We start from the raw sequence: 27,840 nt of genomic DNA on the forward strand, positions 1-27,840 counted from the left end.
TTTCCTTGCATTTTCTCTAGAGGTGATAATGACTATATGTAGTAAGGCATAAGATAGAGGAAAGTCATGCTATTAATAATTCCGAATGCCTTAAGGTTAGCCAGAAGTTGTGTTCCCAGAAATCCCACGTGAATGTTCAGATTTAGACACTGCTCTTTCCATTTGTATCGTTGTGTTCACTCTTTGTTTCCCAATGGACATCTGTAATTAATGGGAAAATTTGCACATGTTTAGTACCAAAGGAAGTAATCCTGTTAATCTGCGAGATCTAATTCAAAAAATGTCCTCCTTGGCACTACTTGCTCCTCTGGCAATGGGGAGAATGGCCTATGATAGTTCTCGACTTTATTTTTAATTATTGTCAGAGTGACAAAGAGTTATTCCTCATCTCTGGGATAATCAAGTCTTGATGTCCTCTAGATTTATACAGGACTGTAATTCCTTGGAAAGACTTGATGAGAAAATGGCACAAAAGAGGCAAGGGAGTGTAAAAGAAACAGCCAAAGGAGTGCACAGGGGATGCTGGTCACATGAACTTCTGCTTTGAGAGGCATCTATACTGCAAAGGCCCTAGATTGGCACAGGACATAAACTGTGCTAAAATGATTATTCAGCATATTCACCAATTTGTTACACTTTCCATTTTGAAATTAATTTGCAGAAACATTAATTCTCCTCCTTCCTTATGAGATGAGTCCCAAAGTTAATAGATATTAATAGGGTCCAAGCCTGGATCTCTTCAATGTGTGTTGCATAGGCTGAGGTTGCAAACCTGCACTGGAGCTAAGACTCATGGTCTCCCTGCCCTGCCTTTCTGGGGAGCAATTCCAGTCCAAGGGGTGTTTTCTTTGTGACTTTAGTATTATCTATGGCGAAACAGAGGTTTCCTGGCAGCTGGTAGAAGCAATCCCTTGCTGTGACCAGCCAGCTCCTGGCAGTAGGACCTGCAATCCAACAGGAGTTGTATTCATCCAGGTAAACTAATGCTTCACAGTAGTGAGCCACTTCTTACCACTTTTCTGACCACCCCTTAGGTAAAAATAGCTCTTACTGAATCTGTAGAAATGTGCTATTTCATGGCTGTGTTCAATAGTGACATTTCACTAGTGAGTCTGCTGGGCTTTTATAAAAAATATCCAATCTTTTCAAGAGCTACTGGGACCCCTGCCTGAAAGAGAACACAGCAAATGGATTTGCAGTAAGAGAAGCTGCTTTTGCTGGAAGCATAGTTGCAAAGAACTGGCATGTGCAGAAACTTGATAGAATTTTGCTGCCGAAACCCATCTCTAGGTAGTTTATGAAAGAACCTCCAGCTTATCTCATGTTGATTAGCTTTTCAGGCACAACTGCTACAATGAAAAAACTATTGCTGATTTGCATGTGTTGACAATTATTCTAACAGTAACAACCTGATTATACTAGTGTGTTAGTCCCAGACATGGTGTATTATTCGCTAGTTTTAGGAATAATTTAGATAGTTGTAGCCTTTGGGTTCATTTAACTGTAGGCCTAATCACTTCTGATTAAAAAATACATAAATGAGTTTGTGAACTTTTTTGTTACACCTCAGCTTTTAGGATTTTTTTTTTCCTTAAAGGAAAAAAAAAAAAAACAACCCTGAAAATTAAATCTTGGCAGCAAGAAATGTTTGAAAGACTGTGCAATAACAACAAAAAATGTTTTTCTTCTCATAACATTTTACTTAACTGCTTAATTATTACAATTTTAGTATTTTCATTTGATTAATTGCTGTAGGTTTTGTGGTTGGGGTTTGTTATTATTCTAGTTGCAATGGCTCTTCTGTTACTTTCTTCATGTTTACCAAGGATTTTAATCCCATTGTTTCTCCACACAAATATGTAATTAGTCAACCATTTTCTCATCTGATATCTCTCGGTGGCAGGAGACTGGAAACTGAATTTCATCTCATTTTTCATTCTGTTTTGATCATATCATATTAGATAGAGAGTTGCAATGAAAGTCAACCTGCTAAATCACTGATGTGACAAGCAAAATAAAGCTGAAATGATAAATCTTTTGCTCAGGTGATAAGGTGGGGTGCCTAATTTTAAAAGCACTCTGTAGATGGAAACAAGCAAATACTGTGTACAGTGTGACCACAGCCCCTGGGACAGAGGAACCACTTCCAGTGGTAAAATCTGTGCGATGAGAGCCCCAGCCTGACAAATGAATGGTCCCTAGTGTCTGAGCAATGGGGCTTGCTGTCTCCTAAGTCTGATGCAGAAAAACACCACCATTTCTTTTTATAACACTAATTTCCACTGCTCCCTCTGTGCTCCCTCTGATTCAGTGAGTAGCGGGAGACAATATTGAGTATGTATCGATCTGTCAGCAGAAGGGATGAGCAGCTGAAGTCCTTGCGTTTGACCTTTTGTGCTGTCCCATATGCCTCAATGTGCCTGGATTGGCAACGCTTCATTTTAACTTCAGTGAGACAAAATACATTTCAGTGAGAGGTGTGCCACTGATTTCTGCCCACTGGGCTAGCACTTGGCTCTGAATGAAGCCATGAGAAAATTCCACAAATAGAGATATCTCGGCATTATCATCTCCTCCCTGTAAAACAATGTTTATATTGCAGCCCAGTTAAATGCAGCTAAGGTGGAACGGGACATGTTTTTCTGTTCTTTCCATTTGTTAGCTTTGTTTTTAACCAGAGTCATTCCTGCCAAGATCTGTTGCTTGTAGAAATTATACTTTGGGGAGAGGGGAATTCAATTTTAATTTTTTTCTAGCTGAATTTCTTCTTAATTATAATTTTAAATTGGAATTTTACTTTTGTAAAGTGGAAAAACCATGCCAAGTGCAAGGTCCTACACCTGAGTCGGAGCAACCCCAGGCACAGCTACAGGTTGGGCAGAGAAGAGATTCAGAGCAGCCCTGCAGAGAAGGACTTGGGGGTGTTGGTCGATGAGAAAATGAACATGAGCCGGCTTCAGTGTGCGCTCGCAGCCCAGAAAGCCAACTCTATCCTGGGCTGCATCAAGAGGAGCGTGACCAGCAGGTCAAAGGAGGTGATCCTGCCCCTCTACTCTGCTCTCGTGAGACCTCACTTGGAGCATTGTGTGCAGTTCTGGTGTCCTCACCACGAGAAGGTCATGGAACTGTTGGAACAAGTCCAGAGGAGGCCACGAGGATGATCAGGGACTGGAGCACCACCCGTATGAAGATAGGCTGAGAGAGTTGGGGCTGTTCAGCCTGGAGAAGAGAAGGCTGCGTGGAGACCTCATAGCAGCCTTCCAGTATCTGAAGGGGGCCTACAAGGATGCTGGGGAGGGACTCTTCATCAGGGACTGTAGTGATAGGACAAGGGGTAATGGGTTCAAACTGAAACAGGGGAAGTTTAGATTGGATCTAAGGAAGAAATTCTTTACTGTGAGGGTGGTGAGGCACTGGAATGGGTTGCCCATGGAAGTTGTGAATGCTCCATCCTTGGCGGTGTTCAAGGCCAGGTTGGATGAGGCCTTGGGTGGCATGGTTTAGTGTGAGGTGTCCCTGCCCATGGCAGGGGGGTTGGAATTAGATGATCTTAAGGTCCTTTCCAATCCTAACTATTCTATGATTCTATGATTTTATAAGATCACAATGTGAAATAGAATATTCCAGTGTTTCTAAGTGTATTGGCATATTGGTATAGACCAAGTAGTTGTCTACAGTTTCCATTTCACTATTTTGCCTGGCTTTGTAAATGCATTGTTTCAAAAAAGTACACTTTTGATTGTAAAAATGAAACTCCAAAGCTAATAGCTGAAATATTTCTGAAAAATCTGAATTACACTTTCAACACTTTCCTGTGATTTGCTGGTATAGAAAAGACACCAGTGGAAATGCTGTAACAAAGATAATTTTTCCTCCAAAACGTTGGGCAGGCTCCTTTTTTTGCCATAAATATCTATATATTGCTCATAAATTGAAAGGGTGACTGAAAGAAAGTGGCTCACGTGGAAGGTTGTTCTAGAGACTATTTCATGTTTATACAGCACAGAGGAATGCTAGTTCTGAGCTGCTTCAGAGGTATCTCAGACCTGATGCACCTAGCATTCCTACTCTGGTTCTCTGTAAAATACGCATTTTTTTAGACCAAGCTGAAATGAGTTTTTCTTGAGAGTGAATTGTTGGAAAGCTGATACTAACAACAAATGTCAGACCAAAACACAAATGTGTATAAACCTTATAGCCTTAAAAAGCAATTTATCAGTCTTGTGCAGCACTGCAATACATACTTTAGCAGTGTATTTATCTTGTCCACTGTACATCCTAACTGATGTGCATGCACTTTGGAGGGGATTATGATACTATTTCATGTGCCAGACTGGCATTGAAGCCAAAGACATATGATGCCTCTTCAGATAGGGTTAGAATAAAGTATGTGCATGCTTATGTTTGTATGTAAACTCCTAGAAACTTGAAAGATGCTTCAGGATTGCTCAGGAAATAAGGGATGCAGTGAGTTACTACAAATTGCCCTGCCCAGCCTGCAGAGCTGAGCTAGGCACTAGTGCGTAGCTAATGAATTCATCCTGGAATATGTCCAGTTTATCAAAGAGAAACATGAATTTTCAGTGACCAAAAATGCACAGAGTGACTCGTGGCACAACGCCGATGGGGATTTTAATTTATTTTTTTTTTAAATTGTACTCCAAGTTGACATTTGCAGCCTGTGAAAATACAGACAATTCTGGAAGCCCATAAATCTGTTCCATGAGGCTGAAAAATGGCTGTTGCATAAATCCTCTGTCTTCAGCAAGTTTAAACATGCATCTGACCAAATATTTTTCTCTACAATGTTGCCAGAAAATGTGATTTATTTCAGGTTTTAGATAGTGTTAATGATATTCTTATCCTGATTAATAATAGTATATACCAATTAAGTTGGCTTTGTATGTTTAAAAAATTCTTATTTTACAGAATATAGCCAAAGTAATTTGAGCATGTCCAAATCTCTGCAGGAGAGCACTGCAGGAGGTACTTCACAGCCTACTGCACATTTAGCATATAGCCAGACTTTTAACAACCACACTTCAATTCAAATTCAAAACCAGACATTTTGTGTGACCGTATATTTAATGGGAAAAGATGGCTAACTATGCTTAGTTTGCTGACTGTTGAATGTAAGTATGTCAAATATGGGGATTGGAAAATACAAACAAGGGACAGTTTAGATTTCTGACTTTTTAATAGCATCTCTTGAAGCTTGTTGGGGTTCTTAACTCTGTGTTAATAAAGTGTGTTTACAAGGGATTTGTGTACATCAGGGTTTTGGCCAGACACAGTAGGCTTAAGATTCAGAACAGGTCTGAAATCTGTCAGTGATTGTTTTGTGGAACCACAGAGTTAGGTCTCTAGAATACAGTTTCTGAAAGCCTCGAGGACTGGTATGAGCATGCACATTTAGATAATTGACCAGAAAAGATCTGAAAAAAGCCCTTTAACAGGCAAACAGTACTGTTGCCTTTATCATTTCTCTTATAACCTGGATAACCTGGCCTGGGTTTTTTTGAGATGGATAAATGCTTACATTTTGTCTCAGTAACGTTCTGTGATGAAGCACTTGGGCTTCTGTTCTGCAAAGGAAATGCTTTTTCAGATTGCGTCAGCAGCACAATGGGTATGGTGGGATAGTTTGAAATTAGCTGGTACTAGTAGCAGGCTGCTATTGAACCACTGAGCTTAATGAAGGGGAGTTATTTTTCTGATGATTTGTATTACAGGGTGAAAAGAAAAGTGCTGCATCTAAAGAACCACTTCAGCTGGTTGTCTTGGTAGGGCTGCATGTATTGTTATATGGGTAATGGGTGTCGAATACATTGGATGACAAACGTATTGTTGTTATTCAGCAGGGATCTCCATCAGCTCTATTGTGGATGCTTAATGTTGCCAGTTCTCCAAAACTGCCAGACTGTTATTCCAGATCCTCAAAGGTCACGCGCATACCTGAATTGCTTGGTAGACAAGTCTCCTGTGTACAAACTGCAGACCTGTTGCAAACAGCACATCGAGCAGTCAATAAGTCTACAAACAGAGTGAAATTGCCTGCTGCATTCCCTCAGGAAGCACAGGGCCTGCATACTCAGGGACAGAGTAGTGCATTGAAAGTGATGTGGCGCAGGGGATTTAGCATGTGGCAGGGTAGCATTGCATATCTGCTTGCCAACAGGGATGCATATACATAGTGTTATGTACAAAACCCAGCACCAATCGGTTTTTGCCCCTCTCTTCTACTATGCAGCCACTTACCTGCTGACATGCTTTTGCTATTTCAAGCAATGGTATTTGAATTGGTAATAAATCAGGAAAAAAAAGGCTTAGCTTTGAATTATTATTCAGTTATGCCTGCGTAACAGAACACTCAGCAACAGCAGAGTTACATTGACGTTTTCATTGATCTTGTGCCCATAATAGTAATTTTATAGTTGACAACACTGCCACTTCAACTGTATGCATTCATTTGAAAGAAGTTGCAAAGAAGGCACCAAACTGTTAAGGCAGACCATTGCAAGCTGCAGAGGAGATGGGTGGTTGGCATTGGCACGTTATTGGACTACAGACCATCCTTGGCTCTTGAAAGAGATATGAAACAGTGTGATGCTCACATGCAGGCTCAGGTCCAGGCATTTCCAAGTTGAATGGCAAGCTGCCATCCTCTGCGTTTACCTCACACAGAAGGATGTGAAGGCATCCTGTCCCATGGATCTCACTAGCAATTGCAGAGTTCTTCTGGGATTATAAAGAAAGAAAAATATATTTGGGTATTCAAATGGAAAGCACATGTGGAAGTAGTATTGAAAGGAGATATGAAAAGCCCTGTGGAATAACTGATTTTTCACAGAACTGCTTACTGGTAGTATACTTGCAGCTAACGTGATGAAGTAAATATGAGTCTTACTGGCGATTTGTCTGTATCTCATTGCCAGAACTTTTTGTTAATACAGGGAATTCAATTAACCCTGCTAATAAATGCCTCCTATTGTGGGGACATGCTTTGTTACACTAAACACTAGGACCGTGGATCACATGTTGTTGACCTGTACAACATAACACTTAGGGGTTGCAGCAGAAAATTTTAGGCAGAAGCTTTGTACCTAAGTATAAAACTAAAAGCGTACCTGTATATTCACTTGCATTTTGATATTAATCCATTTTATTCATTGACATTGTTTTTCAGTATCTGAGAAGAAGTGAAAATTCACAACTGCTACAAAGACATTCTTCCAGTGGCTTTAATGACACAAACACTTAAAAAGAAAAAAAAAAAAAAAAAAAGAAAAAGAAGCTTGGAAGTTGCATAAAAAATATCTTTACAAAATCAAATGTTAATACAGTTACAGTAATATCTGCTAGAGAATTACTATTATTGCTTTCATTCAGGCTGGGTTAGCAATTAGCCTGCTGTGCAAGGCTGTGAATATACATATCGGAGATGTAAGTTGGGCTCCCAAAGCTTATAACTTTACCAGTATGGGAGCAGGAATGCCTTTTGTTATGATATAGTCAAATAGCAGAAAAATTCCAGTGTGTCATCGTTAATGAGTTTGGCGTGTACTTCTGTTGGAGAATTGCTGCGTTGCAATAAGGTCTCCTTTCTGTTCTTTCTGGTGCCATATGGTGCCCTAATTAGTGCAGGTAAAAGGTAATGATAGCACGGCAGAAAAGATAGAGCATGATGGGAAGACGGCTGATCTCTAGAGCTCTACACTATGTCATCTGTATATAAAGTGTATGAAGCCCAATGCAATTTAAATCCAGATTTTTCATGTTATACTTCTATCATGGACAGTGTTTTTGCCTTTCTCTTAGAGCTACCACTGTTTGCATAGGCACATGCATTTATATTGTAATTCTCTCCTGGTCTCTTCAACTACTTGGGAAAAGAAAAGCTCTTGCTTTTTCAGGTGGACTTGATATAATGAGATGAAATTCATATTGGCTTGATTTAAAGATTACATACTTTCTGTATCTAGAGATTATTTTTCTTATTCAGAGGCAAAAGGAAGTTTTCATGCTGGGCTCTTAAGCACAGGCAATGCAAAATAACCTTCTCCACTGATCATTTTACTTGAATAGTTCATGAAGGGCTCATAGAAAAATTTCGGAGACTGCCATCACATACTATAGTCCCAGCAGGAGCAAGACAGATATTGTAACTTCAATATGTTACCTAATTGTAGGTGAACTGCTATGGATTCGTACATGTGGATAATGTGAATGCTTTTCATTCAAAATACAAATGCATAGCTATATTTCTTCGGTGAAATATTGGCTCCGTTTAACTGATATTTCTTTCACTTATGTCAGTGGGACCATAATCCTTAAAAGCAGTAGATATGATATGGAAATGTAATGTGTGAAAAATTGTATTTCTGATACTCACTCCTGCTGGTCAGGTTGAAACTATCAAAATGGATACTGTCAATATTTTAACAGTTTCAGTTTCACCCAAGACCAGTAGGCACAAACTCACACACACGTATGTGTATGTGTGTATCACAGAAAATATGAATTTTTACTCATCTGGATTTAACTCTATTTTACACATAATTTAAAACAAGGAGATGAGCAGCTATACAATTTGAAAATGCCAATAAATATCTTTCTGCATCTTTAGAAAGTTATTCAAATTATTATTTTCTATTCTGTCTATCTAGGTATTCTCTCTGTCCCTCATTGCTATACATTCTCAGTCCTTTCACAATGATTTACAGATTTTACACTTTTAACAGTTTCTCAGGGCAGAAGTACATCCTCACTGTATCAGAGCAAAGCCCAGCTGCTGAATCAGACATATATTTATGGGGCCAGTGTCACTGTACCACTTCATTGTGTCTTTCTGGCCATTGGCAGTCTCTGCACAACATGACTTGAGCAGTCTCCAGATGTGCAAGGCTGAAAACCCTCCAAGCATATCTAAATTGCTCACCTTTACTCCTGTCAATGCCACACGTCACACTGGTGCAGATGTATGATTCAGCACAGATGTTGGCACTGCTTCATTTTGCCTTCCATCTCTTTCTGTTAAAGCATAATAGCCAAGATCACTTGACTCCACATGAGAAAAGTCTGGCAACTCCCAAGCTCAGGAAGTCCTTGCCAAAAGCAGCATCTAACCCTGTGCCTGAATGTCCAGCTGCTCTCCTCTGGCACCCTGGGATATTGCGCTGTTGGCTGTGAAATTCCTTTTGTGGCTAGTGCAAGGTTGTGGCTCTGATTGGATTTTTGCATCTACATTATAACCACTGTTCTGTGTAAGGATCTTCTGTGCTAATCAAGCTGCTGGCCACTGGCAGCATACATGTCTGCTACCAACCCCAAGAAGTGTTCTCAGAATTATTTTCCTATGTTACAGGAAGAGGAAGATGCCATTTATAAATTTTAAATTATTTCCATGTATTTGCTACTTGAGTTCTGCACAAATATTTCAAGTGCATATTTTTATTTGTACATCTTGTCTGTATCTACAGGCTCTCCATCTGTGGGTCTGTATTTAAGTTGTACAATTCAACCTTACAGCAGATTCTTTCCAGTCTAAGGAAATTGATTGTTTTCTGCTTCCTTTGCAATACCTGGCTTATAGATAGTACAAGGTCATGAACGCAGTGCAAGGAGGGCACAATCAATAAATTAAACCCACTTGCCCATGCCTTGTTGTCATATAATCTCTTGGAATCAGTAAGCTATTGACATGGTTTAAAATTTAAAAAAAAAAAAAAAAAAGAAAAGAAAAAAGAAAGAAACTCTACAAAGGAGCACAAAATTTCACTACTGCGATATAGAATGAGTTCAAACTAAACAGTAGTTGGCACACCAGAGAATGAAGTTCTGTATACACATGATGATTTTCAAAACTGCATAGCTACATGCAGGCGTGCAAGTTCTTGTTTAACCACCTAGAAAAATGGTGTGATTTTCAAAACTGCTGTGCAATCAGCAGATCCCACTAAAGTTAGAAATAAGAAGTGAAACTTCTTTGTATACTATAATTGTGTTTATTATAGTGCTTTTCTTAATGAGTCTATTCTAAACCCTTTGTGAGCAGAACCCTCAAAAAATTGCACAAGGAACAATCATCTTAACCGTACTGCAATAAACTCTTACAATAAGTAAAAAATGTGGTGGGAAAGACAAAGTACTACTTTTACAATATCCTGTGCCAAATCACAGGTTATACAATTCAGTTTTTTATTTGCACAGCCAACAGTGCTTTGTAGAGCAATCAGGGAAGATAATATAATCTATTTTAAATTCTCATTACTTTAGAAGTGTTGAATCTTCTTAAATTGTTTCAGGGTTAATTGAGAATTTGCAGTTTTACAATAGAAGAGGAATGGTTCAGACTGCCCTTGTTTCATATTTTTGTGCATACCTTCGTTGCAGAGTTGTAAAAACAACAATAAAAAAAGAAACAAAGAAGTGAAATGAAATGAAATGAAATGAAATGAAATGAAATGAAATGAAATGAAATGATGATCTGCATTGTTACTATTCTAGCAACTCATTTTTATGGAAGATAAAGTTCAGGTATTGATTAATGTTGAAATGATTATTAAGTGGAAGGACACGTTAGGTTGTAGAATGTCACACTGTGGAATAGTGTTTGCCTTTGATTCTTTTCCACATATTCTCTAAGGGATAATTTCTGCTCCTGGGGAAGCCAGTGGTGAAACTCTGAATGACTTTAGTGAAAGCACAAACAAGCCAAGTGGTTTTAGTATTTCTCTGTTTCTCATAAATTCTAAAGGGTTCTGAGTTTCAAACTTGTCCTGTATTTTATTTTAACATAATAACAGCTCATAAAAACAAATTTTTGATCCTGAAACAGGCTGTCTGAACACCAATGTGGTCTTACACACCCTGGCAATGTGAATTTGATTCAGCTGCCCTGAAGAGGTCACGTTTTTCGAGCCTGAAGCAAGGTCTTGGTAAAAAACAGCAGTTGTGTGGACAGGGCTGTCTGTTAGCACCTCTGAAATTAGCCACGTTCATCTTCTGGAGGATAATATCACTTACCCTGGAGATACACCAAAGAAATGTTGAGGAAACTGATGATTTTTTGGTGAGAAGTCACTCTGATGTGTTAAAAGAAGGCTTTGTGCTAAAAGCAATTTCATTTTTCAATGACAGAACTTAGAATCTTTTCTTTGGACTATCAATCTTCTTAAATAAGAGTACCTCAACAATCTTTGAAGTATAACGTCAATCTATAGAATAGTTTATTTAAACGGACTTGTGGGCTATTTGGCAAATTCACAGGGGTTCTGGAGCCCTGTTCTTTCTAAGGCATAAATAAATCCAGGGCTTGCTCTACCTCTAGCTAATGCAGTTATGGTGGGTACCCAAATCTGTGGTCTGGGAACAAGATGTCAATGTTTCTGGCCTGTATTTCTGCATATATCTGTACCTGCACTGCCTCATTTATGCGTGAGGAAACCAGTTTGCCCAGAACTTTTCCCTTTTAAAAACTGTGTTTTCTTGCTGTTGAATAGTACGGTGTCCAAGCCTAAAATTTATTATAGAAAGGCTCTAAGTCCATCCTAAACTCTCCTAACTTACATGGGAGTTAAAAAAAAACATCTGAATGACATCTTCCCATGGCATTATTTCAGATGCTGGAGGGGAGTTTTGTGGTATGAGGGGCAGATGAGATCCATTCAGTTCATTCAATGGTCTCTAACAATGTAATCTTAATGACAAAATTTAAGCTCGAGCCACGCACTAAGTAAGTCATTTACTTTTCGTTATCTTTTACCTTCAGCCAAATGATCAGACCTACTGCTTGAGCACAGGAAAATTTGCTGCATGAATAATGAATGATACTGATGGCTTCTGACAGCCCAGAGCCGTGGCTCTGCCTGGCTTTTCTGAGATCCCTGCAGAAATTCAAAGTTCTCAAGCTCCATCTGATCAAAATAACTGGGCAGTTCAAAAGCACAAGGTAGATGGGACTGAGAGGTCTGACCTGAGGACTGTGGATCAGAGGCAGCTGAATGGTACAGCTGTACATTGTCCCTTGTTGTTAGCTACGGCATTGGCCATACCTTAACAGTCTACTAGAGGGATCTAGCAATGAATCACAACTTATTTTACCTCTTTCCAGTGGCACAAGAGACCAGCGCAGGCCTCTGCAATAAGCATATAGTGAGACCATGTCTGTCTTTGTTGGTTGCAATTTACTCTTTCCTATTCTAGCAACTGCCATTTATTTCATTTTACTTACTTGGTTTTAGCCCCCTTACAATCTGTTATTTGTGATTATCCCCTCAGGAAACAGTTGCACTGACAAATTATTTTTGGCAGCGTTATCTCATTGGACACCTTTCAGATGAATGCCACTAAAAGGCACTGGCTAGGCACATACTTACTAAACAATAACAGGTTTCGTATCAATTACTTATAATTTAAACAGGCTATAGAAGGTTGTATGGCTGTTTATGACCTATAACAGTTCACTACAAAAAAGATAAACAGCTTGTCATACTAAGTATTGATTATATGTTTGAAGCTTTGGTTTTAAATACTCACACTTTTCATTGGAGAGGAAATTTGTGCCAGTTAATTCAGCTCTGTGTTGTTATACTACTTAATATATTTAACCGATTATAGAATTAGGCCCTAATCATGAACATTCTTGTGTTTGTTACTTCAGTCAATCAGGGCAGTTCTCAGTGCATAAACTCTACAATCTCTCTAAGTATTTCCAGTAACATGGTCTAAATGTTTGTGCTGATTAATGCAAAGAAAGCACAACAGAGAATTTTGTATTGAGGGATCTTGACAGACAGCATTTCCAAATCCTTATTTATACAACATGTATGTGATTGAATTATTCCAAGATTCTGAGCATCTCTTTGAATCAGTAGCAGCAGGAAATTACAGATCACAGACTGCAGAACACAGGTACAAATCTGGGTCTCCATATAATCAGTTTGTGTTATACCTGGTGAATCCCTAATCTAACACTCTTCTTGTTACCATACCTCACAAATTATTACATTTCTAGCATCGTCCAAAATAACGAATTGTAAAAAAAAAAAAATTTTGAGTCTGGAAAAAGGAGGACTGGGAGAGTATTCATGAAGTCTGTAAACACCAATGTTGATGCCAAGGCCATGGCAAGTGTTCAGGTACTCAGCTGTATAACACAGCAGTAGGAAACAGATCCTACAAAATATTTTAAATATTGATTTCTGTGCTAAGCTTTTGGGGGATGTATGTATCCAAAGAAATTGACTCAAACTGCTCTGTATCTCCACCTGTCAGATCAGGCTAACAATAATGAATCATCTCAAGGGGAAGGCACAAGTTTTAAAGTGTATTTTTTAAGTATCAACCCCTTGAAAGCCGGTGAGTACAAAGACATATTTTCTGTAGTAATGTAATGCTTTTATGTCTAGATATGTAATATGTTAACAACTTCTATGTTTTTATTAGGTATTCGATTTACAAGGATCCAGCAGGCTGGCTAGAAATCAGCCCTACCAATGGCACCATTATTACCACTGCTCCCCTGGATCGGGAGTCTGTCTATGTTCAGAATGACACATACACGGCTCTCTTTCTGGCAATTGACAATGGTGAGTAACAATTATGGGTCATATTCATTAAAGTGCATGTCTTTTTTTCTCCTGCTTGAAATTTTCTTTTCAGAGAGGTGCATGTGTGAAGTTCAGCATGTACTTCAACACTTTGTTGGGTGGCCACCTAAAGGTATTAGGTATCATTGTGACAAACAGAAGAATTAATTTAAAACTTCAAGCTTAGAAGAGTTTATTCCTACACTGAGATCTTACTGCTAGATGTAAGCAGTCTGTGAACTTTCTCAGAAAGTCATGAATCTTCTTTATCAGAGTTAATTTCTTTATAATATTGGAGCAGTTAGGAAGCCTAAGGCACCTAAATACCAATAACAACTCATCCCTGATATGCTGGATTCTGTTCTATTCAATACAATGACTGTGACAATAAAGACATAAGTAAAAACCCTTGTTAAAATGCAAAACTTTTTACATGCTGTGTGGGTTAAAGTTCCTTCTGTCAAATATAATCAAAATTAAACTATCTAGTGAAAATTCAGTGAATGACTTTGGAGCAGAGAAAGGAAGAGAAAATCCTGAACGTTCCAAGTCTCCAGAGCTAAAGGCACAAACTAAATAAAAGATTTGTCTGTAATATAACGCTTGTTCACAGCTGCAGCTGGTTTAGCCCTGGTGATGAATTGTAAAATGTTCTTTTTAGGAGAGTAATTTTACATTTTTGTAACCACATGACTCAGGGAACATTGCAGGGCCTGACAGGAAAAAGAAAATATCGCCTTAAGTATAAAAGAAAAAGAATTCTGCTGAGATGATGATTTACTTATATATTCATATACATATTTTTCTTAGGACATTTCCATAGAAAATGTGGCACTAAACTTATGTCTGTGTTTTACTTGCTATTGGATGCAGAGTTTTTAAATGCATCTTAAAATCTGATACACTGGGAAATGTCATTTTACAATGAAAGTAAAAATTCAGGATAACATTATTGTGGGACTATCAAAAGGACAAGGTTGAATATGGTTTAAAGGTGAAGTCGAGTATTCTCAAAGAGAATGGACAGAACAAGAAGCTGAATATTTCCAGCTATGGAAAGTAGCCTGAATGAAAGTGGGTTTGGGGGCTTACCTTTATGTTGTGCTTAGGGTGGTAACACACATTGCTCATCTATTCTAGGCCACAAACCTCACTGCTAAGTGACCATTCTTAATTCCCAGTTGTTTTTTTTTTAATTCTGGAAAAGTGGGAAACGGGAAAGGTGAAGAGCAGAGCAAGAGAAGATATTACAGAAAGGAATCCTGTTCGGTTGGGGCTGTTGCTGTGTCTATTTGTATCTCTGCAGTACAATTAGTGCAGGAGCTAATCTACGCCAACATTATTGATTTCTTTGAATGAAGTAAGTGGAAACCACATGTGTACATTTAGTACCGTCATGCTAAAGTGTTAATAATGATCATTCAGGAGTATTGTACTACTTCACTGTATGTAGCTCAGTTACATGTGGAAGTAGCAATAAATAGCAGAACTTAAATAGCTAACATTAACCTTGTGGTCTGTATCACTCTGGATTAATTATCCAGCTACTTGTGAAACACGTTAAACATAGAGACAGGTTGGTAACTGGAAAAAATCTTTGCTGGTCTGTATCAATATGTAAGAACGGGATGTGGGGAGTCAAGAGGAGCAGCTCCAGAGCCCCAGAATCAACCATGCAGAAACACCTGCCTCTGGTCACTGCTGGCCAGGAAAGTGATGCTGGGGCCTGCAGGGGATCAGTGCTGCTCCTTGGGCAGGCCTCAGGGGGACAGGCAAGCTGCAGTTCCCACAGTCTGTTGTGGCTGGATTGCTCCTTTCACAGGTTGCTCCATGTGGTGCCACTTTGCAATCTCAGTCTATTCTGTGGCTAAAGGAAATTTTACAACTGATTTCAAGGAGTAAGTCTGTCTTGTCCCCTGAAGTTATGACTGGAACTGATAATACCCCTGGGAATGTGTTCCCCTAGTTATTTCCAGACCACTAATAATGCTAACTTGCAAAGCTGCAAAGCCCACTTCATTTTTCTACCAATCATAGCTAATGTCTGCCTAGAAAAGGGATATTACATTAGATGACAAGCCAAATTATAGTAGGATAATATGGAATGAATGCAGAATTCTTTCAGGACTTTAAGAGAAGGTTATGTTAACTTAAAAAGGAAGAAAATTAGATTGAATGTATCTGTATGCATTTTCTTTAAACTATCGTTGTCCATGGACTACAAGTCTCTCTGTTCAGGTTAGTCTAATACCAGCTAATATGGCCAGGAGTTTTATGTGAGAGGGCAGAAAAAGGCAGGATTAAGAATTGTATAAGGTACTGCAAGCATGATGCTTACTGGTGGAGGGTGTCTGAGCTGTGCACTGCCTTTTAACAGTGTTTGTAATCAGGTGAGGTTCTAAAATCGAATAAGACCTTAGACATTGCTAAAGAACCTTAGACATACACAAAAATGGTAAATAAATGTATTATTTTCTATTAATATTGACAGCATATAGAGTTTATATAATTACAGAAAAAATACCGTTGTCCCATTATGGCCTCACGTTCGTGTGCTATCTTGGTTGAAGACTGGAGGCAGCTGAAAACAAAACCCACAGTGATACTTTTTTCATCCTCTTTCCCTGATGTCAATAGAGAAACTGTCATTGGATTCAACACGCACTGGCTTCCTGTTATTGCTCTTCAGCACAGGGGACTAGTGCCAGGGAATTTTTCTTATTTGTAAAATGTTGAAGATTTCTGTCAGAAGTAAAACCAGGAGCTTCACACTTGGTAGTTTTTTACATAAATTCTTCACATCTTTATCTTTTTTTTTCAGTAAATCACCAGACTGTTCTTTACCAGTAACCATGAATGGACGATAGAAAATGGTCTTTCCACTGCAGGAAGTAATTTTGTCATTTATGATATTTTTTTAACTTTATGGTATTATTTTTCAGCATTATTTGAAATTATCTGATTTCAGCATATTAACTGCAGTAAAGTATGAATCATGTTATTTCTGATTTAAATGGTTCCTTTTTCTGTCTCAAACATAATTGAAACAATGTGTAAGAACATTGATGGAGACAGTATTAATTTTGTAGATAATAAATCCTGACTTATTGGGGGAAAATTCACTTAAAGGATATTTTTGAATTATTATCCTAATCTTCTCTGTACTTTTGATTTCAGTAAAGGTCACATTAGTGCTTTAAAATTTGAAACTTTTTATTAAAGACTTGTATGGACATAGAGTCTCTGGTCTATTAAAAAAGAAGTTAAACATCAGTAGGAAATATCATGAAGCAGAGTTAACACATTAAAGTGTCATGAACTGTGTTTAATCTGAGAATGAGCTCTTAATGGGACAAAGTCAGGTTTATGCAAACTTGGAAAATACCAGAGATTTCATTTAATTAACAAAATTGCCAATAATGGTAATAATTTTATTTCCTGAATTTAGAATTCTAATCACTAAAACCAACTCAGTATAACAAGCACACAGTACAGTTATTGGGAATGTAACTGCAAAACACACATGTTAAATACAGACAGAAAATCATCTGAGTTTGAGAAATCCACTCGGAAAAGATCGTCCAGATTTCCTCTGTTATAGTGTCGTCCTACAGATTTCATTCCACAGTGGAATATTTGGGATGACTATCATAAAACAGAGTACCTGTTTGTTTCCTTCGTAAGGTCAGTCATGCTAAGAACTCTCCAGGAATGGTCTTTTTTCCCCTATTTTGTGAGAGTTTGAGTCACAATCTAGAAACAGAAAGGGAGGAGAAAAAATTTTAGCAGTGAAGCTAAAATATATCTGGGAAACGTGAAATTTAAAAAAAGCTAAAATGTGTTTATCTCTTTCCTTTAATAAAACAGATCTAGATTCATAGTAGTTATGCAATGATCACTCATGTTATCTTACAGACAGGCATGATACCCTAGTTAATGTTTCCTTTATGCAGCATTTTCTATCTCTCTAAAAGAAAAGCTTTGGTTACCTTTGTTTGCCTGATACATGGAAAAACCACTTATGCTGTTCAAATACGTGAGCTGCTGGTGCCAAGTGAGGAAACGCTAATACTCAGTCTTGCTGATCTGGTTAAATGCAGTTTTCAGCTTCGCTTTCCTCATGCTATGGTGATGCTGCAAAGCCCAGCAGTAATGGGCTCCCACTGAGAGCCATCCCCTCAGCTAATGGAAGCATGATGCCTTTTTCATCACCAGGGAACCACTGAGACAAAAACTGGGGCTACAAGTACTCTTACTACATTAAAACATAGAGGAGGGTAAATGTCCTTAAAAATGTGACATGTCTTCCAGGTGGTAAACATGCTCAGAGATGGAATTAAGGGTTCAAAAATTATTTAACTGATGTAGCTTTAAGAGCACTAAGTCACAGTAACTGCAAGCTAAGTTCTTACAGCAACTCTGCATGACTGGAAGGAGCTGTTTTCTAATAGCAGTTTGCTCCCTATGTGACAACACCACCCAACTGTTTGGCAGCAGAAGCACTAGCACAGCAGCCACCCTGTTAAGACCTCTGTTTAACAGAATTTGAGCAAAGTAAGGGTTAGGAGATATGGAGGCACGTATAAAGGTGTGACTCTAAATCGGTGTGATTCCAGTCTGTCTTGAGCTACACTGGCCAGCTAAAAAAGCCACAACCTGATGTTGCTGTGTCCAGTTGCATACACAAAGCAGCCAGTTGAGTGGCACTACTGTCCTGCCCCTGCAGCATATGCAAAGCAAAACAAGGAAGAAGTGAGTCAGGGTCTTCTTTCCCTGTTTCCAAGGACCAACTGAACTACACCCAAGCAATTCCAAATCCCATTTATTGCGCAAGTTTAGATACTCCCAATCATTAAAAAGAAATATATCCATTTTGTACTATGTGTAATGAACAGTAACAGACGACATCTAGAAAGTGCAGGAGCAACAGAGAAATGTGTAACAATTTGCAGTTAGAACTTTTCCTTACATGTATCTAACCTGTCCCCTTGCTTCATGATGTACATAATTAAATTACCACAGATTGATTCCACCTAAAACATGCTATTTTGGAAAAAAAAAAATTGGGCAATTAGTTGCCATGGCAACCCAATTAAGCCAGTTTTATACCCCTTATCTTAATTGCTGTATTAATTGAGAAGAGAAAATAAATTGAATACTCATCCTTTTCTTGCCATTTTAAGTTTCAGTAAAATATGAATTGCACGCAAAATATTGTTTTAATTTGTCATCACGGACCCATGATTAGAAAAAGAAATTAGAATGCTGAAAACAGTATTTAAGACGGATGGCATATGTCAGTAGCAATTTGATATGCTGAAAGAACTCTGCTCTTTGGAAATGTAATTACTGAAAAATAGGATCTGCATATATTATTTGAGTGACTGAATGAAAGATTGTAACTTTTAAAAACTATTTATTTTGCACATTTTGATAAATATCTATATGCAATACAGACAAGAAATGCATAGAAAATTTCAGCTCTTGGGAAATCTAGGATCTCTTTAATACAAAATGTCAGCATATGGCATTTATGAGACCTGTTTTCGAATATGTCAGATTCTGAGCAACACACCCAAACCTTAGTATCTTCCCACTCTGTTGGATCTGATTACTGCGATTGAACCATTAGCAGAGTTCAGCTTGAGCACAAACTGCAATGGAACATGCCTGCCTGAATGGGATTTATGCCTGTAGTGAGGGTACCTGCTGCCAAATCACCTCAGATGCACATATTTTCTGATTAGAAAAACAACATAAGGAGGGGAAAAAAAAAATCATAAAGGAAGCAGAAATTAGTGTTTAGAATCTTATAGCTGTATCATTAGAAAGCATGAAGCATTAGTTCTTAAAGCCCTTATTTGAAGTATAACAATTTTAAAGAGGGAACTGTTACTCAGCCTGACCACATGCTGCACAGACTGGCTGCTCCTCAAGACAATTTGGGAACTTGTACAATGCTCTCTTCATTCTTTACTCCCTTTCTTGCTGTATTCTCCTCCAGGAACATGTGGAGCTGAAAACAAGATAAATTGGTGAAAATCTATATCCCAGAAGAGATGCTAGGCAGTCTTACATTTTACAGGTACTTACATGGGAGTAAAATGAAGGAAATTCTGTAGGCATCACTGCAGTTCCAAACAGCCCTCAATATCACCATGATTCAGGTGTAGTTTATAGAGATAAGGCTTTATTCATGATGGTTCAGAGGAAAAATAATTGTGCCAGAAATTAGCAAACCCACATTCTCAAAGGCATTTTTTTCTGCTTAAATATGATGAAAAATTGTTCTTACTGTGACTGGTGACCCATTTTGTACATGTGTAGTTTTGTTAGGCAGCAAAAAAATTTGGAAGTGGGGGAAAACGTTGGAGCTGAGCTTCAGGGTTACATAAGTGATAGTGCAAGTGGATTAACAACTGCTGCTAAATGGTAAAGCATAAATATTCCAATAATATTTTAAATAAATGAATTTTCACTCATCTTGAGAGGGAATCTATATGACACTCAATATCCCGTTGCTTGCTCTAGGAATTAAATGGTCTTGTAATTTCAGCATCATGGCATAGAAGGGCATAGATAATATGTATTAATTTGATGGTGCTAGAAGCTTAATTTAATAAGAAGAAATGAGTACAGAAGTCTCCCTACCATTCATAATAAGCATGTGAAAAGGGACAGTTCATGCTCCGTTCTTCCTAAAAAATGTTCTGGCCTCCAGGATTACCATAGCTTATATATGTGTGGCAGCTGGATTCTCTAGAATGGTTGACTTCTTTGGAAATCTGATAACTATTGCCAGAGTCCAAGGTCTCTGATGTTCTTAAAAAAACAAAGTATAATAGTTCAAATTAAATTCCTTTATATGTATATTTGTTTCTAATTAAATTTATAAGTAATTTACATATATATTCCTTTGCTGTAATGACCAGTACGCAAACCATTAGAGCTCTAAGTAGAGATTTTCTGTGTTTAGCTTTTGTTACCATTAGGTGAACTTTCTAAATTTCAGTGAGAATACACAGTCTCATTTCCTCCAAGACTTAACACTTTTTGCTTTGTGTGCCTGACATTTTTCTTTTTCATTGATTATTAAACTTTGTTCCTTAGCCCTGCCACTAAACAAACTATATTATTTGCAAATAAAGTGATTTTCATCTGATTTATTTAAAACTCATTTTCACATAACATATGGAGATGTACTTCTTTTTGTTTCATAATTCTTTTTCTCCCTTGTGCAACTTATTTTATCTTAGATCAAGTCAAGTTTGGTGTCAAACTGAAAAAAAAAAAATCAAACAAGAAAGGAAAATATTTCTGAGGATTTTCCTATTAGTTTTCATGAATTAAATGAAATTTTATTTGCCCAATAAATATTGTTGTTGTATCCAATTTGTTTAGTTTATCATATCCTTTAGATTTTAAAATAAAAATATTTAAAATAACCAATTCTAAAAGAAAAAATATAAAAAATTACACTTCAGTTGTTCTAAAGAAAGATATAAAAAATTTTGAACTCAGAAATCTCAAAGTAGGATGGGCAAACATCAGTTTAATTCCTTGATTTAGGGTGGTCTGTTGACCAAATATGATTTTATACTTAAAGCAGCAATGTTCTTTAGAAACTTTCTAGTAGTTTAAGGAATATGCATCTCTTCAAGAGCTATCTAAATTCACCTTAAGTTTTTGAATGCTTGGAAAAACCTAAGGCTCATACAGGGTCATTTAGGCTAATCCTGAGATTTGCTGCAAATCAAAAAAGGAAAGCTGGAACAAAAGGATTAAACCTTTATGATTTTTTTTTCTCTTCAAGATGCATTTAAACAACAACTTTATCTTGAAACATTTCTGACTAGCTTCTCTAAGTACACAGTAGCAATTTAGTGTTGATGGATGGCTGCTTTTACCTACACTCATGCTCAGACTTACTTCTAGAAAAGGCTAGCGTGTCTAAATGTGGTAACTGTTGTGATTCCAACAATGAAGTGCCTAAATTGTTTCTCCCCCTATTGCTGTTGTTTATAGAGCTCAGTTAGTAGAGAAAAACACTATTGAATGTGAAAATAGCAGGTTGACATGTCCCAGATACCTGTAGCCAGCATTGTATTCTTCATGGCTTCTTCAGCATTAAATGAAAACATGTAGGAACTTAAAATGATCCATTAAAGTCACACTTTGAGTTGAAAGATATGAAAACAACTTTGACATTAATAATTTGATGCTATGTATTTATTAGCATCTGCATTGACTGTTTTAAAGCTGCTGTAGATATGCCTGACCAAGATATAGTGAGACATTGAGACATCACTGCAGACTTACTCCTGCAGCGCAAATCCCTCAATCAGTCTTTTTTGATGCTATTAGTAAGAAGGCAAGATAGAAATGCAAGAGTGTTTACATTGTGCTAAGAAATAAGATGCCATATAGGCAACCCTCAGTCACACAAAGTTTTTCTTTGGATATGCCTAAAAAATTAGGTTCCCAGCCTTCACTGAGTTTTTAGGGGTGTTTGACTTATTGTATGAATCATACCAGAAAACCTCAATTCCTAACTCTGTATTTTTGCTGTCATTTTAAATAAATGAAAGCTGTTGGCATTTCAATGTGAACTGATTAAGAATGTCTTAATTCAGATTCAAAGCAGTACAATTATTGTCTTTAATTTCACAGAGCACACCTCAGCCATGTTAGAAATCTGTATATAACAGCATCACATTTCTGTAGGAAAACTAGAAAGAGGAACATAAAATGGCTTTTCATGTCTATAAAAATGTTATGCTCAGATTAAATGCATCATCAGCCATTCAACCATGCGATGGCTTGTTTGACATGCCATTTTATTCAAGTTTTGAGGCTTAAGAGAAATGTCATCTTGGTTCATGGCCATCATTGTGCATAATTGGTGTCTTTTAAGAAACTAAGTACCTAATTGGCAGTCTCCTTTGAGTAGTTTGATGTCTAAATGCCATTGTTGTTCCTACAGGAACCTTTTGGACCTCAATTGAATGCCAGTTTTAAAATTTCTTGGCTGTGTGTTTCTACAGAGGGATTATAATTTAAAGCCTTACACTAATAATTCTGATATGATTTTGCATGTCTTTTCATTGAAATTCAGAAGTACACAAAGAACCTGTACCTATAATATTTCTTTTGAAACTATTTTTTGTCTTATCTAAAGGTAGCAACATGGTCATTTATGTTGATAGCACTAAAACCTTCTGGTAACACTCCTTTGCATTACAGATTCTAGTTCCCAGACAATAGACCTCATCATATTCTACGGCACTTTCTAACTCATGAAGTAGAACTACTTTTGTTAGTCTATTTTTCACTAGTTTCATCTTACAACAGCAGTGGCTATTGCCTAACTGCAGATGCTTTTTATGCACTCTAAAGCCAGGGTATGAAGAAATTACCAGTCCTGGTCCAATCCAGATAAGTATATCATGCATTTCTAAATACATCATGCTCTAAGATGAATATGTGCTATTTTAGTGATCAAAAAACTTTACTGATCAAAGTTCCAGTCCTGCAGACCTTAACTAACTTTGAAGATCTTACTTGCATTTCATTCTCATTGAAGATTACTTGTAAAGGTTCTCAGTCTTACCCTAGATTATTAAACTCAGGATTCAATACCAAGCTTTTTTTCAGTGTGAAGCTAGTAGTCTCTGTTTTAGCAGCTTTTACACACTTGAGTAATGTTGTTGCATTCATATATTTGTCATAGCATATTCATGGCTGTGCCACTGGTGGGAGCCTTAGCAGAAGTTTGAAATGATCTGTGTCCCAAATAGCCCTAAAGGCACTGAAAGGTTTAAAGCATTCAGCCTCAGGAGAACTGGCCAACAGAGAAGAACTCTTTTGAAAGCCTGCTCCCAATGGTTGTTGGACAGAGTCCTTTATGTCTTAGTTTGCACATTAATTCTGCTTTCAAGGTTTTACAATATAAATTAAGAAAAGTTTTATTTTGGAATTAAAAGCTTTCATTTCAAAGCCAAAGCTGTCTGGAGATCATGTGATTTTTTAATTATTTCAAAGGCATAATACTATCAAATTTATGAAAGTCGCGTATTCCCAGTGGCTCTGTTGTGACCATTTTTCCTTGACTCATTTTTTGTTGTGTTTTTTTTATGACATGCGTATTAACAAGCTTCAGTTTATGACCTTCACATTTGCTTATTTTTCTTTTGAAGGTCTTCATAAATCACCAGAAGATTTTGTTTAAATCATTATAAATAAAAACCAACCAGAGTTTTTCAAAGTCATTGAAATGGACAGAAGCAATTTCCTTTCTTTCTATTTGTGTATAGTAGCTGACTGGCCCATAAGCTATATAAAGAAGGTGAAACATTTGCACAGCAGAGAAAATGCAGCCATATCTGTGTTTGACAAAATAACAGTACATTCATAATGCTATTGGCTTCTTAATTTCAAAAGGCAGATTTTAATATTACTGACTTCAGAGAAAGATAAGAAGGGCAGTGCAGAAGACATTATCAGTCCAGTGTGAAAATAATGCATTCAAAATTAAAGACAGCAGTTTAATTAAGTGCATGAAAGGCTGGCTTTTATGATCATATTTCAAATACTCGAACATCTTTTCATCCATTCTGCCGTATGACTTTACTTAATAATATATCAAGAACAAAAAATGTATTGGAGTCTTTCTGCAAATTCAATTAGTCCAATAAAAAGTGAAAAATAGTTTCTTTTTCATTAAAAAGAACTGAACCCTAGCCCTTCTGATGACAAAGTGTGAGATGAGGGGAGGGGGAGAGCTAAAGAACTATGAAAATTCTGTCTTTGTTATGCATTTATGTGTGCATGAAACAGATGAAGTGTCACCATTAGTAACGTTTGTTATTGGAAGGACTAATTACATTCTGATACAGTTAGTAGTTTATCAAATCCAGACCACAGGGTACTTACTTCTCTCTTAGGATGCACTCAGAGTGCAGCAATAACTCCAGAGTTTATTGGGCTACTACAGGCAGGGTAATTATGCTAAAACACCCCTCTTTCAGTGCTAAACTTAAAACTACCATGACACATTGCACTAGTGCTTTACAGGTTAAGTGCAACATCTTGGATCCTTTCTACCTGCTAAGGGTTTATAGCTAAGGGATGTGCAGAGATCATAGACCTTGTATCTAAATCAGAAAAATGAGTAATAAAAACAACCCAGAAGTGCAGCATTTCAAATGAGGAATTAAGTGTGGTATACAACGAAGAAAGTAATGTGCATTTAGAAAACTCTAACATCAGTTAAAATGGGATGGCAAAAGGATAAAAGATAGATACCGAGCCTTTAGACTGAAACCAGTACATTACTGGCTCAACCATGCAAACATCTGTAGTAGCTGAAAGTTATTACCACTTGTCAGCTCCTCTCTGACCTCTGTGAAATGAGGTGCTGGTCTCAGCCCGGCTCTCAGTGAACAGATGTCTTGTTACAAAAGCTTTCAGTGCCATAGCTGCTTTGTCAGTCACAATCTTGGCACAAAGGCTTGTAGCGGTACCACAGTGGGTAGACAACATCCTCACCTCTGAAGCAGGTTCTTTCAGGTCAGGGCTGAGGCTGGCAAATCATTTGAGAAGGATTGAAACTCCATTGCTAACACAGGGTGACTCTGGGTAAATAAAAGATACCATTTTCCAGAATATTTTTTCTCTTACTTGTATTGTTCTTGATTCTTTTAATACTATGCCTTGGTTCTAGGGCATGTTTCTTACTATGTTTCTCTCAGTATGTGTTTATGAACAGATTCTTTTCCAGATAACTATTCATGTCCTAAACTCATTTTAACTTCAAAATATTCCTCTCCCAGAGGTTTCCTTAAAATAGTTATCCATACTGTAGAGAATCAGACAGGCTGTATTATGAAAATAAACCAATAAATTCACAATAGCTACTCATCAATATTTTAGCAATAATTTTGATATAACAAAGGTAAGAACTAAAAAAATTATCTCCCTTCACAAGCATGCAGGTACAAATGATAGCAATTGTTTATGGAAGTATGATTTAATAAACATATGTTTTTTTTTTCATATAGGTCACCCTCCTGCTACAGGTACAGGAACTTTATACATTACCTTGGGGGATGTCAATGACAATGTCCCATCCCTCTACCCAACACTGGCGAAAGTTTGTGATGATGGGAAAGATCTCAGGATAGTGGTACTTGGAGCAACAGACAAAGACCTTCCTCCCAACACAGATCCATTCACGTTTGAACTGAGTAAGCAAACTGGCCCAGAAAAAATGTGGAGGCTCGCCACGCTTAACGGTAAGTCTATTACTTCTTTTAATTATGCATTTTGTACCCTTACCCCTACATCCCAGGTACTCACCCTGAGGCTGCCCATTTTGTGAATTTAGGACCAGCTGTGTGCAAAAGTCTTGTAGGATGGACCTATTGCTGGTGCTTTACACTGTTTGCTTGGACCGGCTCCCTGGTGGGACATACTAATAGTCTGTCTGCATTTTCTCTAAAACCTGACTTTTTTTCCTCATCTTATTATGTTGAACAAACTTTCCTCTTTCAGTTTTGCATTAAAGAAAGTCTGCTGATGACTTGTAGTTTTGTAAGGATGACCATATTTCGTGGCATGGCATTTGTTTGCATGAGATGCACAAGGCTTTGCATTACAACAGCATGAAACTTCTGCATGGGATTTAGCATATTATTGTTGCAATATACAATGTTAAAATTGGTTATAAGTTGAAAAACTTCCTGATTTTAAGTGTTTGAACTCTTCACAAATAAAATATCCAATGCACTGGGACCATACGCGGCTGGTAAGAGGACCAAAGTGCATGCTATGCAATTGCAGAAGGTTCATATACCAAATTGCAAACACAACATAGTACATTTTGTGATTTCTTTTTAATGTATATTATTTGCTTGTTTTCTAACATGTAGTATCTATCTCTGTCACTATTGTATCTTTTAGAGGTTTATTTCATATTCTTCTTAGAAAAAAATAAAAGTAGATGTAGCCAGGATGTAATCAGGATGTAGCCAGGATATAGCCAGGATGTCTGTACCTGGCTTCAGGAAAAAGTGGAGGAGCCATTTTCTTTGCTGTTCTCCAAACATCAATTCACCTCTTTGTTAACACCACTAAAAGAACCAGCACACTCATCTGGGTGCCAGTAGCTGTTATGACCTACTGTTGCTCAGGCAGAGCAGATCTGTGCATTTGAAGGTGCATTTTTCTCTTTGCTGCCTTCTCAGGCAAACTGGGGAAACATTTAAATGGCTATGCCTGTACTTCCTTGCAAGAAGGGCTTTTTACTTTAATAAATACATATGTTCTTCCTTCTTATGTTGCTTTGGGGATGACATGCCTTAGCACTTGATTAGTGTATTAGTTTCCACAGGTAAATTCTGCAAATAATTTGCAGACATTTAAATACTTTATTTAAAGATAAAGAAGGTCTTAAAAACCTTTCTTTTGGTGGGGTTTGGAATAAGTTTGCAATTAGCTCTCAGCCCCGGAAAGAATTTCTGTACTGCCATTTCTTACCTCCAATTAAATTCTTCAATCTTTTCCTTAGGCTGTTGTCATTTTCTTCTTAATTTGCAGGAGTAACTGTATCATGTCTGTTTGCAAATTCTTCTTTCCTTGCAGACAACCCCTATTTGGCTAATTTTCACGTTATCCTTTGTAGATACTCATGCCCAGATCATCCTGCTTCAAAATCTGCAAAAGGCCAATTACAACATCCCAATCTCGGTGACAGATTCTGGGAATCCTCCTCTGACTAACAACACAGAATTGAAACTGCAAGTGTGTGCCTGCAGGAAATCCAAAATGGACTGCAGCGCAACCGATGCCCTTCATATCAGCATGACCCTTATCTTCCTTTCGCTCTTTAGCTTGCTTTGTAAGTCTTTTTCTGAACTGTAAGTAATTAAGTATTATTTAATGTCTCATTTACACACTGTGCAGGAACTGAGGGAGAGATCAAATTTGTACATTGGTATCATAATGCAGTAAATTTGGGTTTTTTTTCTGAGGAAGTAGCTATAAGAAAGAGGGAGGGAAGGGTTTTTTCATCATCAAAAATAGCAGTGAATGCCTGGTTGTCAAATTAAGAAACAGAAGCAGTAATTTTAAGAAGAATCAAAGAGAATTAGAGCTAGCATATGATAAACCAAGAAGTACCAGCTGTACTAGCAGATTAGTGAGACATTTCCTTTCATCTCTCCCTAGTTGAATTCAGTTTGAAAACAGAAAC

At 37.4% G+C, this 27,840-nt stretch overlaps 1 protein-coding gene across 1 annotated transcript in view; it reads left to right on the forward strand.

The window, feature by feature from the left end:
* CDH13 (cadherin 13) overlaps positions 1–27,509 on the forward strand; it is a gene marked incomplete at both ends in the record, with an annotated part of 482,104 nt that extends 454,595 nt beyond the window's left edge. Inside the window, 3 exons of the mRNA XM_080638637.1 lie at positions 13,447–13,589; positions 25,649–25,882; positions 27,271–27,509. Of these exons, the coding sequence (XP_080494763.1) occupies positions 13,447–13,589; positions 25,649–25,882; positions 27,271–27,509 (616 nt within the window). The remainder of the gene's footprint in view (positions 1–13,446; positions 13,590–25,648; positions 25,883–27,270) is intronic.
* Positions 27,510–27,840: the final 331 nt, after the last annotated feature.

Source organism: Psittacula echo (genome assembly GCF_963264785.1).
Source record: "Psittacula echo genome assembly, chromosome: Z".
Taxonomy (NCBI): domain Eukaryota; kingdom Metazoa; phylum Chordata; class Aves; order Psittaciformes; family Psittacidae; genus Psittacula; species Psittacula echo.